Genomic DNA, 13,231 nt, shown 5'->3' on the forward strand with positions numbered 1-13,231 from the left:
ATTCCTTGTGATGCAATATCTATTGGCTGTTTTACATGTTGTTTTTATATTTTCTGTCCTACAAATCCTGTTTTTTTAAACTTTTGTATTCATTAAACATTTACTCATTTTACATTGGATCAATATGCATTATTTTTTTTCTTTTTGGTTTCAATATTTTTTGATGCAGGACCCTATTTACCCGTCCTATTAGGTGGTGCACTATATGATTTATAGATCATCTGTGTTTATTTTTTTATTTTTTTGTACCTTGAACAATTGTTTCAATTGGTTTCTTCATTGTTACAGTAAGTGAATATTTAAGAAAGTTAGGAATAGTTATGACAGATATATAAGGATGAAGATGAGGCCTGGACATCTAGAAGGACAGTCATGCTGCCATATTAATAATACAATATTTGTGTTGATACATTTAGATGGAGAGAAGACCACCCCTATATTAATATGGCTACCACCAGTGTACAACATTTTATCTCCATCTTCCTATAAGTACTTTAATGCCTATAACTATCTGTAAGTTTTCATTTCGTCATACCTGATTTACACCTCAGGAGTCTTAGGTAGAAATTGTCTGGGGTCCTTTCACGCCACCCATTGTGTAGGTCATACCATGGGCATGTCCAGTACTAATGTTAACTCATAACCATCCCAATTTTCATCAGATTGTCCAAAAATTGGACCTTGAAAGACTGGAGGGTGTGGAAGAGTGTCTTATAGAAATATCCCAAAAAGGCTGTTTTTTTGAGTTTTTGTATTTGGTCTTGGGCATATGAGGGCAGGTAAAGTCCTGTGATTGGAAACTCAGATGTTGTAGGGTATGCTGTAAATGCCTAATTAACATATATGTACACCTAATTTACATATGAATTGTAGTTCATATATAAATATCACTTTCCCTTTCCAAGGCCACCTATAGGCAAAGGCATACTCAACCTATAGATAAATCTAGCCCTGGTTACATGTGTAACTTTCTCTTTCATCGTTAATAATCCTGAGACAATCTTCAAGTATTATCAGAATGTGTAAAGTACAAAGGTTCCTCATTCTTCCATCTTCTTTTTCAGAGGTCTCTTAAAGAAGCCAAGCTGAAAAATAAAATTTTTTGTATTAATAAAAATGCAAACATGTTGGTACACAGTTATCAATTATATACAGTACATAGAGTTATGAATTTGTAGTTACTTTACAAAAAAGTATAATAGCGAATTGAATATTATATGTTGTACATTCTTGAATTAATTGACATTTCTTCTGGGCTTTATAATGATAAAGGGGCACTCCAGTGATTTTTTAAAAAATTTTCCCCATCTATTAAATAGTAATGTGTATGCAGAGAGTACATTGCAATACTCACCGCTCGCCATCTTCTGCCGTTTTCAGCGCTGCTCCAATCCTCTACTGCATCACATGACCGCATTTGTGATTTGCCGAATCACACAGTGTCTGTTGTTGTGCGGGACAGAGGTCACTTTTTCAATTTTGTAAATGCAAGTCTATAGGACTTATAACGAAACTCTAACCCTACCAAGGCCGGACTGGCCATCTGACAATTCTGGCAAATGCCAGATGGGCTGGTCCATTTGTGGGCCGCATTGTCGGCTATGCTGTTAACAGTATCAGTTTCCTCAGGGTGAGACAAAGCATCAGGGGATGAACAACATGGGCCTATGTGCTTTCAAATGCCAGGGCTGAATTTCACTCCCAGTCCATTCCTGAACCCTACTCACGAGTCTCATAGACTTACATTGAGAAAGTGACCTATATTTTACCAGAAGATGCTATATGATTCGGCAGGTCACAAATGTGATCATTTGACACAGTGGAGCAGTACTGAAATGAGCAGAAGATGGCGACCAGCAAGTATTGCAATGTACACTTTGCATACATATATTACTATTTGTTAATAGAGGGGAAAGTTAAAAAACATCACCAAACCTCAAAGACAGATGCCCATAGGCAATTTCTAAGTAAATTATTCGGCATTACTTGAAATCCACAAAAACTTCCAAAACTTTGGGTGAAGGGGGTGGAAGAGATTACGGTAACAATATTCTGAAAATGGAAAACCTGATTGCACATGATAACAATCGCTACAAAGCTTTTCATCACCAGTGGACAAGTTGAATATTATTCCCTCAGGGGAATAACCTGGCAATCGGGTTGTCAGAAAATAGTGCTTAACCCCTTAACCCCAAGGGTGGTTTGCACTTTAGTGACCAGGCCAATTTTTACAATTCTGACCACTGTCCCTTTATAACTCTGGAACGCTTCAACAGATCCTGATTATTCTGACAATATTTTCTCGTGAGATATTGTACTTCATGATAGTGGTAAAATTTATTTGATATTACCTGCATTTATTTGTGAAAAAATGGAAATTTGGCAAAAATTCAGAAAATTTTGCAATTTTCCAACTTTGAATTTTTATGCCCTTAAAGTACAGAGATATGTCACACAAAATACTTAATAAGTAACATTTCCTACATGTCTACTTTACATCAGCACAATTTTGAAACCAATTTTTTTTTTGTTAGGGAGTTATAAGGGTTAAAAGTTGACCAGCAATTTCTCATTTTTATAACACCATTTTTTTTTAGGGACCACATCTCATTTGAAGTCACTTTGAGGGGTCTATATGATAGAAAATAACCAAGTGTGACACCATTCAAAAACTGCACCCCACAAGGTGCTCAAAACTACATTCAAGAAGTTTATTAACCCTTCAGATGTTTCACAGGAATTTTTGGAATGTTTAAAAAAAAACGAACATTTAACTTTTTTTTCACAAAAAATGTATTTTTTTCACAAAAAATGTACTTCAGCTCCAATTTGTTTTATTTTACCAAGGGTAACAGCAGAAAATGGACTCCAAAAGTTGTTGTACAATTTGTCCTGAGTACGCCGATGCCCCATATGTTGGGGTAAACTACTGTTTGGGCGCATGGCAGAGCTCAGAAGGGAAGGAGCGCCATTTGACTTTTCAATGCAAAATTGACTGGAATTGAGATGGGACGCCATGTTGCGTTTGGAGAGCCCCTGATGTGCCTAAACATTGAAACCCCCCACAAGTGACACCAAATTGGAAACTAGACCCCCCAAGGAACTTATCTAGATGTGTTGTGAGAACTTTGAACCCCCAAGTGTTTCACTACAGTTTATAACGCAAAGCCATGAAAATAAAAAATAATTTTTTACCCACAAAAATGTTTTTTTAGCCCCGCAAATGTTTATTTTACCAAGGGTAACAAGAGAAATTGGACCCCAAACGTTGTTGTCCAATTTGTCCTGAGTACGCTGATACCCCATATGTTAGGCTAAACCCCTGTTTGGGCGCACAGGAGAGCTCGGAAAAGAAGGAACACTGTTTTACTTTTTCAACGCAGCATTGGCTGGAATTGATATTGGATGCCATGTCGCGTTTGGAGAACCCCTGATGTGCCTAAACAGTGGAAGCCCCCAATTCTAACTGAAACCCTAACCCAAACACACCCCTAACCCTAATCCCAACTCTACCCATAACCCTAACCACACCCCTAACCCGAACATGCCCCTAACCCTAACCCCAACCACACCCCTAACCCCAACACACCCCTAACCCCAACATACCCTTAACCCTAATCCCAACCCTAACCACACCCCTAACTCCAACACACCCCTAACCCTAATCCCAACCATAACCCTAACCATACCCCTAACCCTGACACACCCCTAACCCTAATCTCAACCGTAAATGTAATCCAAACCCTAACTTTAGCCCCAACCCTAACTTTAGCCCCAACCCTAACCCAAACTTTAGCTAGCCCCAACCCTAACCTTAACTTTAGCCCCAACCCTAACTGTAGCCCTAACCCCAACCCTAGCCCCAACCCTATCCCTAGCCCTAGCTCCAAGCCTAACCCAAGCCCTAACCCTAGCCCCAACCCTAACCCTAGCCCCAACCCTAACCCTAGCCCAACCCTATCCCCAACCCTAGCCCTAACCCCAACCCTAGCCCCAACCCTAGCCCTTATGGGAAAGTGGAAATAAATACATTGTTTTTTGTTTTATTATTTTTCCCTAACTAAGGGGGTGATGAAGGGGGGTTTGATTTACTTTTATAGCAGGGTTTTTAGCAGATTTTTGTGATTGGCAGCCGTCACACACTAAAAGACGCTTTTTATTGCAAAAAATAGTTTTTGCGTCTCCACATTTTGAGAGCTATAATTTTTCAATATTTTGTTCCACAGAGTCATATGATGTCCTGTGTTTTGCGAGACGAGTTGACATTTTTATTGGTACCATTTTTGGGCATGTGACATTTTTTGATTGCTTTTTATTCCGATTTTTGTGAGGCAGAATGACCAAAAACCAGCTATTCATGAATTTCTTTTTGGGGGGGTGCATTTATACCATTCCACGTTTGGTAAAATTGATAAAGCAGTTTTATTCTACGGGTCAGTTCGATTACAGCAATACCTCATTTATATCTTTTTTTATGTTTTGGCGCTTTTATATGATAAAAACTATTTTATAGAAAAAATAGTTATTTTTGCATCACTTTATTCTAAGGGCTATAACGTCTTTATTTTTTCGCTGATGATGCTGTATGGCAGGTCTTTTTTTGCGGGACAAGATGATGTTTTCAGCAGTACCATGGTTATTTATATCCGTCTTTTTGATTGCGTGTTATTCCACTTTTTGTTCGTGGTATGATAATAAAGCGTTGTGTTTTGCCTCTTTTTTTTTTTTTTTTTTTTTACGGTGATCACTGAAGGGTTTAACTAGTGGGACAGTTTCATAGGTTGGGCCATTACAGATGTGGCGATACTAAATATGTGAACTTTTATTGTTTTTTTCTTTTCTTAGATAAAGTAATGTATTTATGGGAACAATATATATATTTTTTAATTTATTTAGGATTTTTTTTTTTTTACATGTGCGAATATATTTTTTTTAACTTTCTCACATTGCCTAGGTGGTGGGGGGGGGGGTTTCCGTGAGCGCTCCTGGCACATAGTGCCGGGAAGTCAGCTGCGATAGTCAGCTGAAACCTGGCTGCGATCGGCCGCCCTCCCCCCCGTGTGCACGGCTGATCACATATGATGTACCATCCCGTCACTGCGAATTAAGTCCCAGGTCACCTCGACAGGATAGTACATCATATGGGATTAAGGGGTTAAAATAGAATGTCATGGTAGAAGTGGTCTCCTCTGAAGTGCTGGTTTCAATAAGTTGTGTTTTTCCCTTTTCTCCTTTTCCTTCCCATTCTTTCTCTCTCCTCCCTCCTTTCCTCTTTACATTCCTCTAGCACACACACAATTATTTGGTTCATGTAAGAGCTTATATTAATACCTCATCAGGATGGTTATACTTATATTCTAATGTTTAACAATAACTTAATATTAAGAACATCAGCTTTTTTATTGTTATTATTGAACATAATTGGAATGTTCTGCTTTCATATAAATGTTGTCAAAACCCAATAAAAATATTTAAAGTTAAAAAACAAATCACCAGAGTGCTCCATTGAGAGTGGTGTCCATAAGAAGGATCCTTTACTAGGCGGTGTCAGTCATGACTCCCTACATGTAGTGCTTCAGCTTCTTGCTGTCAGTTGCCACCCAGACACATCAGGTACCAGTGAATATCTACCCTGAGGACCCATTGATTGACAGATTGGGATAGGATGGATTTTGGGGTTGTTTACTTTTTTTCAACACAAGTGCCCAAAAATTTTTTGACGCAAATGTTCTTCACGTCATTGTAAGGGTCCTTGTAGATTTGTGCGCCAGTAACATATTGCACTTGTTTGCCAATACTTACTTTCCACATTGCGAATATGATGAGGGCAAGTATGAGAAGCCCGATGATTATGCTCAGAGGGATCACCCACAATGGCACCTTGCCATGCTCCAGCTCTTTAGACAGTTTGATCATGGTCTGCAAAGAGGATAAATTAATGATCCTGAGCCCATTCAGGGTGATGCAAAAGGCAAGACATTACCGTGGCACGTGTATTTCTTACTGGGCCCCTCTATATACTATTCAGGGGTGCTTTCACACTGTGTTCAGGCACTTGTTCCTTGGCCCCGTTAAGGCTTGCATACAAACCCCCCGCAAAACAGGATTCGGACATATGTGCCGACATGGCCATTGACTGTAGTGATGCTGACACAGTGACCATTCGAGAGCCTGGGTGTCTCTCTCACATAGTGTCCACTCCCGAAGATCATGAACGACAAAGCACCCGTTCGCTCTGTTGGCACCATCACAGTCTATGGCCAAATCGGCAGAGACATCCGAACTCCGTTTTGCCGGGGGGTCGGACATAAGCCCCGATGAGGCCTCTGAATGAGTGACTAAGCGCAATGTGAATGCACCCTAATGTTTCATGCATTCATATAGTTGACAATCAATAAAGGTGAGTTCACACACATCATCTTTGCAAAAACACTACATTTTTTGATGCGGTTTATGAAACCCGAAATGGATTTATCAGGAAGTAGAATTCCTTGCATTATATTTCTCATAACGTTTAGGCTAAAAAACACTTTGGATAAATGTTCCCCATGTTTTTTCACAGACAGTCTATAAGAAAAACAGTCTTTGTTGCCCATAACAACCAATCATGGTGCAGCTTTTATTTTACTACAGCGGTTTAAAAAATGAAAGCTGAGCTCTGATTGGTTGCTATGAGCAACACAGGTTGGTTTGGATAAACCGGACCTATTGTGGGTGCAGTTACTGTGTGTAATTTGACATATCACAGTTTCTGTGCTCGTTCTTTATACCTTCATTTCTCATATTTACAGTACAGACCAAAAGTTTGGACACACCTTCTCATTTAAAGATTTTTCTCTATTTTCATGACTATGAAAATTGTAAATTCACACTGAAGGCATCAAAACTATGAATTAATACATGTGGAATTATATACTTAACAAAAAAGTGTGAAACAACTGAAAATATGTCTTATTATTCTAGGTTCTTCAAAGTAGCCACCTTTTCCTTTGATGACTGCTTTGGTCACTCTTGGCATTCTCTTGATGAGCTTCAAGAGGTTGTCACCGGGAATGGTCTTCCAACAATGTTGAAGGAGTTCCCAGAGATGCTTAGCACTTGTTGGCCCTTTTGCCTTCACTCTGCGGTCCAGCTCACCCCAAACCATCTCGATTGGGTTCAGGTCTGGTGACTGTGGAGGCCAGGTCATCTGGCGTAGCACCCCATCACTCTCCTTCTTGTTCAAATAGCCCTTACACAGCCTGGAGGTGTGTTTGGGGTCATTGTCCTGTTGAAAAATAAATGATGGTCCAACTAAACGCAAACCGGATGGAATAGCATGCCGCTGCAAGATGCTGTGGTAGCCATGCTGGTTCAGTATGCCTTCAATTTTGAATAACTTCCCAACAGTGTCACCAGCAAAGCACCCCCACACCATCACACCTCCTCCTCCATGCTTCACGGTGGGAACCAGGCATGTAGAGTCCATCCGTTCACCTTTTCTGCGTCGCACAAAGACACAGTGGTTGGAACCAAAGATCTCAAATTTGGACTCATCAGACCAAAGCACAGATTTCCACTGGTCTAATGTCCATTCCTTGTGTTCTGTAGTCCAAACAAGTCTCTTCTGCTTGTTGCCTGTCCTTAGCAGTGATTTCCTAGCAGCTATTTTACCATGAAGTACTGCTGCACAAAGTCTCCTCCTTAACATTTGTTGTTGAGATGTGTCTGCTGCTAGAACTCTGTGTGGCACTGACCTGGTCTCTAATCTGAGCTGCTGTTAATCTGTGATTTCTGAGACTGGTGACTCGGATAAACTTATTCTCAGAAGCAGAGGTGACTCTTGGTCTTCCTTTCCTGGGGCGGTCCTCATGTGAGCCAGTTTCTTTGTAGCGCTTGATGGTTTTTGCAACTGCACTTGGGGACATTTTCAAAGTTTTCCCAATTTTTCAGACTGACTGACCTTCATTTCTTAAAATAATGATGGCCACTTGTTTTTCTTTAGCTGCTTTTTTTCTTGCCATAATACAAATTCTAACAGTCTATTCAGTAGGACTATCAGCTATGTATCCACCAGACTTCTGCACAACACAACTGATGGTCTCAAACCCTTTTATAAGGCAAGAAATCCCACTTATTAAACCTGACAGGGCACACCTGTGAAGTGAAAACCATTCCCGGTGACTACCTCTTGAAGCTCATCAAGAGAATGCCAAGAGTGTGCAAAGCAGTCATCCTATTAAAAGGTGGCTACTTTGAAGAACCTAGAATATAAGACATATTTTCAGTTGTTTCACATTTTTTTGTAAAGTACTGTATTTTCTGGCGTATAAGACTACTTTTTAACCCTTGAAAATCTTCTCAAAAGTCGGGTGTCGTCTTATACGCCAGGTGTCGTCTTATAGGGCAGATGCAGAGTAATCTGCGGTCACCGCCTATTGTGGGGGGAGCGACCCCAATGACAAGGAGAGGGGGCACCTCACCGGGAAGGTGTAAGTGAAGCAGAGGCAGAGAAGGAGATAATAGGATACAAGGGCGAGCCAGATGAGTGAAAGAGGAGTGTTTTTCTAGGCACAGCACCGCTCTCTCTCTTATTTGCATACCCCTGGCATCCCAGACGCTGACAGTTTGCTTCACTTACACCTTCCTGGTGAGGCGCTCCCTCACCTGGTGATCGGGACCACTCCCCCCCCACTATATACTTCGACCGCAGATTGCTCGGCGCCCACCCTGTAAGACAACCCCCGACTTTTGAGAAGATTTTATATTTTAACTGGAAAAGTTGGGGGTCGTCTTATACGCCCAGTCGTCTTATACGCCGGAAAATACGGGTTATATAATTCCACATGTGTTAATTCATAGATTTGATGCCTTCAGTGTGAATTTACAATTTTCATAGTCATGAAAATACAGAAAAATATCTAAATGAGAAGGTGTGTCCAAACTTTTGGTCTGTACTGTATGTTCTCAATCATCTTCTTTTGCGCAATGGAGTCACGTTTCCTTAAAGTGGATTAAAGGGACTGTTTGATAGAAACAATCACCTATCCTATCTACTGTACTTATTTGGACCTGCACCAATTGGCAGATCGGGGAACTTGTGTCCCCAATGGGGAACACTTATCCCTGTTACAAAAGATGGTATCTAGGATTGCTGACCGCTGCTGCTCCATTCATTCATGAGGCTTCAGAAAAAAGGCGAATGCAGTTCTCGGCAACCCCACAGGTAACGAATGAAGCAGTGGTCGAGCATGTGCACTGACGCTCCATTCCAAATGGGCATTAAAATGGCTAATTCTGGCAATCGGTGCAGGTCTCAGCAGGTGGATCCACACCGATTTAATTTTCTTTTTTTTTGTTTCGGTTCAGAAACAGTGCCACCTATGACCAGTGGTTGTGTGTGGTATCACAGCTCAGGTCCATTCACATCAATGGGACTAAATTCCAATACTAGACACAAACAATGGTCCGAGGTGGTGCTGTTTCTGAAACAAAGCAGCCATACTTTTTTCTAAAGCTGAACAACAACCTTTTTAAGATAGGTGCTGCCCATACTCTTATTTCTCCCATACATTTCTATGGGAGCTACAGATCAGCCAAGCATGTTTGTGCCTCCAGCCGCCCAGGTAAGATTGGGTCAGAGGGATCCTATATGAAGTATGTAGTAGGTGCAGTTCCCAGATGTAGGATTGATATGGGCTGCTGCACACCCCTAAAGGTTATGAAGTTGTCGCTTTTGCTATTTAAATGTGATAATTTGCTAAAATAACTATGACCCTTTAACCCCTTACCGACATCTACCATACATGTACGATACAAGTCAGTAGTGGGTGTATGGAGCGGGCTCTTGGGGTGTCCTCGCCCCATACTCGGCAGGTAATGGCTGTGTGTTACAGCCAGGACCTGCCTCTTACATCTGCAGGTGGCACGAAGCATCGCCCGTGATAGTTAATGTGTTAAATGCGGAGGTCAAACTCTGACAGCGGTATTAATACTGCGCTGGCAATGGGGTGCATCATTCTATGCGCCCATCAGTGTGCCTGTGACGTGATCGCGGAACGCCAATGGGTTGCTACGACGTCAGGGTGTCTGTAGAAGACCTTCGTGCTTGTCATCATGGTGCTTCTTTGAAACCCGGCCTGCGACCTGTCTTAGTAGTATATGCAGTATTGCTGCATATAGTATAAGCAGTCAGAAAATCGTAGGTTCAAGTCCCCTAAGGGGACTAAAAACTACAGTGAATAGTAAAAAAAAGGTTTTGAAAATTTTGAACAAACCCCCATAAAAGTTCAAATCACCCCCCCCCCCCAGTTTCCCCGATTAAAAAATAAAGCTAATAAAAATACATATACTGTATGCGGTATCTCCACATTCGGAAAAATTAGATCTATCAAAATATAAAATAATTAACCTGATCAGTAAACAGCATAAATGGAAAAAATTCCGGAACTCCCAAATTATGATTTTTGGGTGGCTGCAATATCGCAAAAAATGCTATGACAAGTTATCAAAATGTCACTTCTATTCCAAAATGGTATCACTAAACACGTTGTCTCACCCCGCAAAAAATAAGCTATTACACAGCTCTAACGACTGAAAAATTAAAATGCTACAGAAAATGGCGACACAACCCACCCACTTTTTACTTTTAAACTAAAAAATGTTTTTCACCACTAAAACAATAAAAAAACTGAACATATTTGGTATCGTTATTATCATACTGATGAGCAAAATCATATTGCAAAGTCATTTTTACCACACAATATTCACCGTAAAAACCATTTCCAAAAAACAATGTCAGAATGACATTTTTTTTCACAATTTTTTTCTCGTTTTCCAGTACACTATGTGGTAAAATGAATGATATCATCCATAATTAAATTAATCATGTTTATGTGGACAAAAAAATATAAAAAAAAAGTTATGGTTCTGGGAAAGAAGGGGGAGGAAAAAACGAAAATGCAAAAATGGAAATTGATCTGGTTCAGGAAGGGGTTAACCCATTCTTGACCACTCAATGCCCTTTGATATTGGGTGAGGCTGATCCCGAATTAGCCGCAATATCTTTTTAAACAATAATTGTGATTTCAAGCAGCTTTTCTAAATAAGCTGTCCAATGAGGAATAACACCATTTCTGTCCATTACATGACTTCTATCCTGCATTCTCACCAGTTTTCCCCGCTACGTGATCTATCTGTAACTTGCAATCTACTGTTTGCTGGGGGAAAGAGGCGAGCTGCAGTAATCTCTCCTATAGTTAGCACAGAGAGGAGGCGAAGCCTGTTCTTCATTCACTTTTTAGCTCCCAGAGACAATCTGCAGCAACGTGGAGGACTTTATACAGCTGTATGTGAATCAAGCTCTGCTGTGAGGTGAAAACACTTGTTACAAAGCTCTGCATGATGGTTTTCTGTCTGTCTCTCTGCTCCTACTAGCTTCTCTCTCCATGGAGGATCATAGGTTTCACCACATGGCACCTGTAGTCCGTCTCCCTTGAGCAGGATGGATTTAGTAGCTACATTCAAAGTGTTTACATCCAATTGCTGCTGGATCAGATCCCCTCCGATCTGATGATGATGGCCTATGCTGTGAATAGGTCATTGATTCATACGCCTGGAAAAACCCCTTTAAGCAATTTTTGTATTTTAAGACGTTTGCTTACCTCAAAATTTTCACTCTCAGGATTCAAGGCAATGATAGAATTTTCACTTTTCAGTACCGCACTTAACACAAGATTCAGACTGTGGATACTGGCCTGCACGAAAGACAGCATTGTAAGTTCTCAGGCGCAGGCTGTACATGTCATCTACATCTATGCTCACTACACGATCGTCTGCCGCCATAATTTCATCATGGCAAAAATGGAAGCTGGCACATTTAGGGTATGTGCACACGTTCCGGATTTTTCACCGTTTTTTTTGCGTTTTTTCGGTGGGTTTCCGCTGCAAAAATGCTTAAAAAACGCATACATTAACCATCCCATAATTTTGAATGTATTCCACAATTTTTGTGCACATGTTGCATTTTTTTCCACGATAAAAACGCATCGTGGAAAAATACGCAGCATGTTCATTAATTTTGCGGATTTATCGCGGATTTCCCGCTATTTAATGCATTGGGAAGCTTCGGAAAAAAAACGTGAGAAATCCGCACAAAAAACACGCAAAAAAACACGAGTAAAAGACGAGAAAAACGCGTGCGGATTTTATGCAGAAAATCTCCGGTTTTGTTCAGGAAATTTCTGCATAAAATCCGGACGTGTGCACATACCCTTAGGCGGGCTGCGCAGCGGGAATGAAAAGCCTTGGGATTCCAAATGGTTTTTATTAATACTAACGCGTTTCTGCACCTTTCTCTAGCTATATAAACCAAGTTGTTTTTTATACCTTGAGAAAGGTCCCTGTCCATGGCAGAAACGCATTTGGAATTCATAGGCTCTTCATTCCCCAGCTTCCATGTTTGCCATTATACTTGTGGAAGAATATTTTGCGCCAACCACGAGGCAGCAGCAGCGGTCTTCCACGCCTTTATAGGTGCAAATCTTTGTGTGACAAAATTTACAACTTGTTTCCATTAAAAAAAATAATATTACAAACGGTTTAATAAATGCACTGAAATTTGTTTGCCGATATTGAAGCGGTTGCATAAAGTTTGGAATTTATCCCCTATCCACAAGAAAGGGGATAACTTCCTGATCGCAGGGTGTCCGACCCCTGAAAGTCTTGAATGAATGAAATGAATGAATGAAATGAAACACAGGTGTGAATGTTTGACCTCGGATCTATTAGGGCAATGTTCACATGTTCAGTATTTGGTCAGTACTTGTAAGCCAAAATAAGGAGTGGGTGAAAAATACTGAAGTGCTGATGTGTTTCTATTTTACTTTTCTTCTCATTGTACCTGATTTTGGCTTACAAATACTGATGTAAAATACTGACCACAATACTGAACATGTGAACTTGGTCTAAGACATAGCTCTTCAGAGATCCCTTCGTGGGATCAGTGGTAGTCCCAGCAGTTGGAGCCCAGCAATCAGAAGATGATCCTTCATCCAGTAGATAAGCAATAACTACCAAACTTGATATAACCCCTTTAAAGGGCCACTGTCACCCCCCTGCAGCTGTTATAAACTAAAAGAGCCACCTTGTGCAGCAGTAATGCTGCATTCTAACAAGGTGGCTCTTTTAGTTTTGTGTTCAGGTATTACTAAAATAAAGCAGCTTGAAACTTTTCAAAAATACCTGTCTTTGT

At 40.5% G+C, this 13,231-nt stretch overlaps 1 protein-coding gene across 1 annotated transcript in view; it reads right to left on the bottom strand.

Moving 5' to 3' along the window:
• Nucleotides 1-245: 245 nt before the first annotated feature.
• Nucleotides 246-13,231, bottom strand: part of ITGA1 (integrin subunit alpha 1) — a 345,166-nt gene continuing 332,180 nt past the window's right edge. The window contains exons 28-30 of the mRNA XM_069748575.1: nt 11,643-11,735; nt 5,803-5,919; nt 246-1,085 (exon numbers count right to left, since the gene is read on the bottom strand). Of these exons, the coding sequence (XP_069604676.1) occupies nt 1,041-1,085; nt 5,803-5,919; nt 11,643-11,735 (255 nt within the window). The 3' untranslated portion in view covers nt 246-1,040. The remainder of the gene's footprint in view (nt 1,086-5,802; nt 5,920-11,642; nt 11,736-13,231) is intronic.

Source organism: Ranitomeya imitator, chromosome 1, assembly GCF_032444005.1.
Source record: "Ranitomeya imitator isolate aRanImi1 chromosome 1, aRanImi1.pri, whole genome shotgun sequence".
Classification (NCBI taxonomy): domain Eukaryota; kingdom Metazoa; phylum Chordata; class Amphibia; order Anura; family Dendrobatidae; genus Ranitomeya; species Ranitomeya imitator.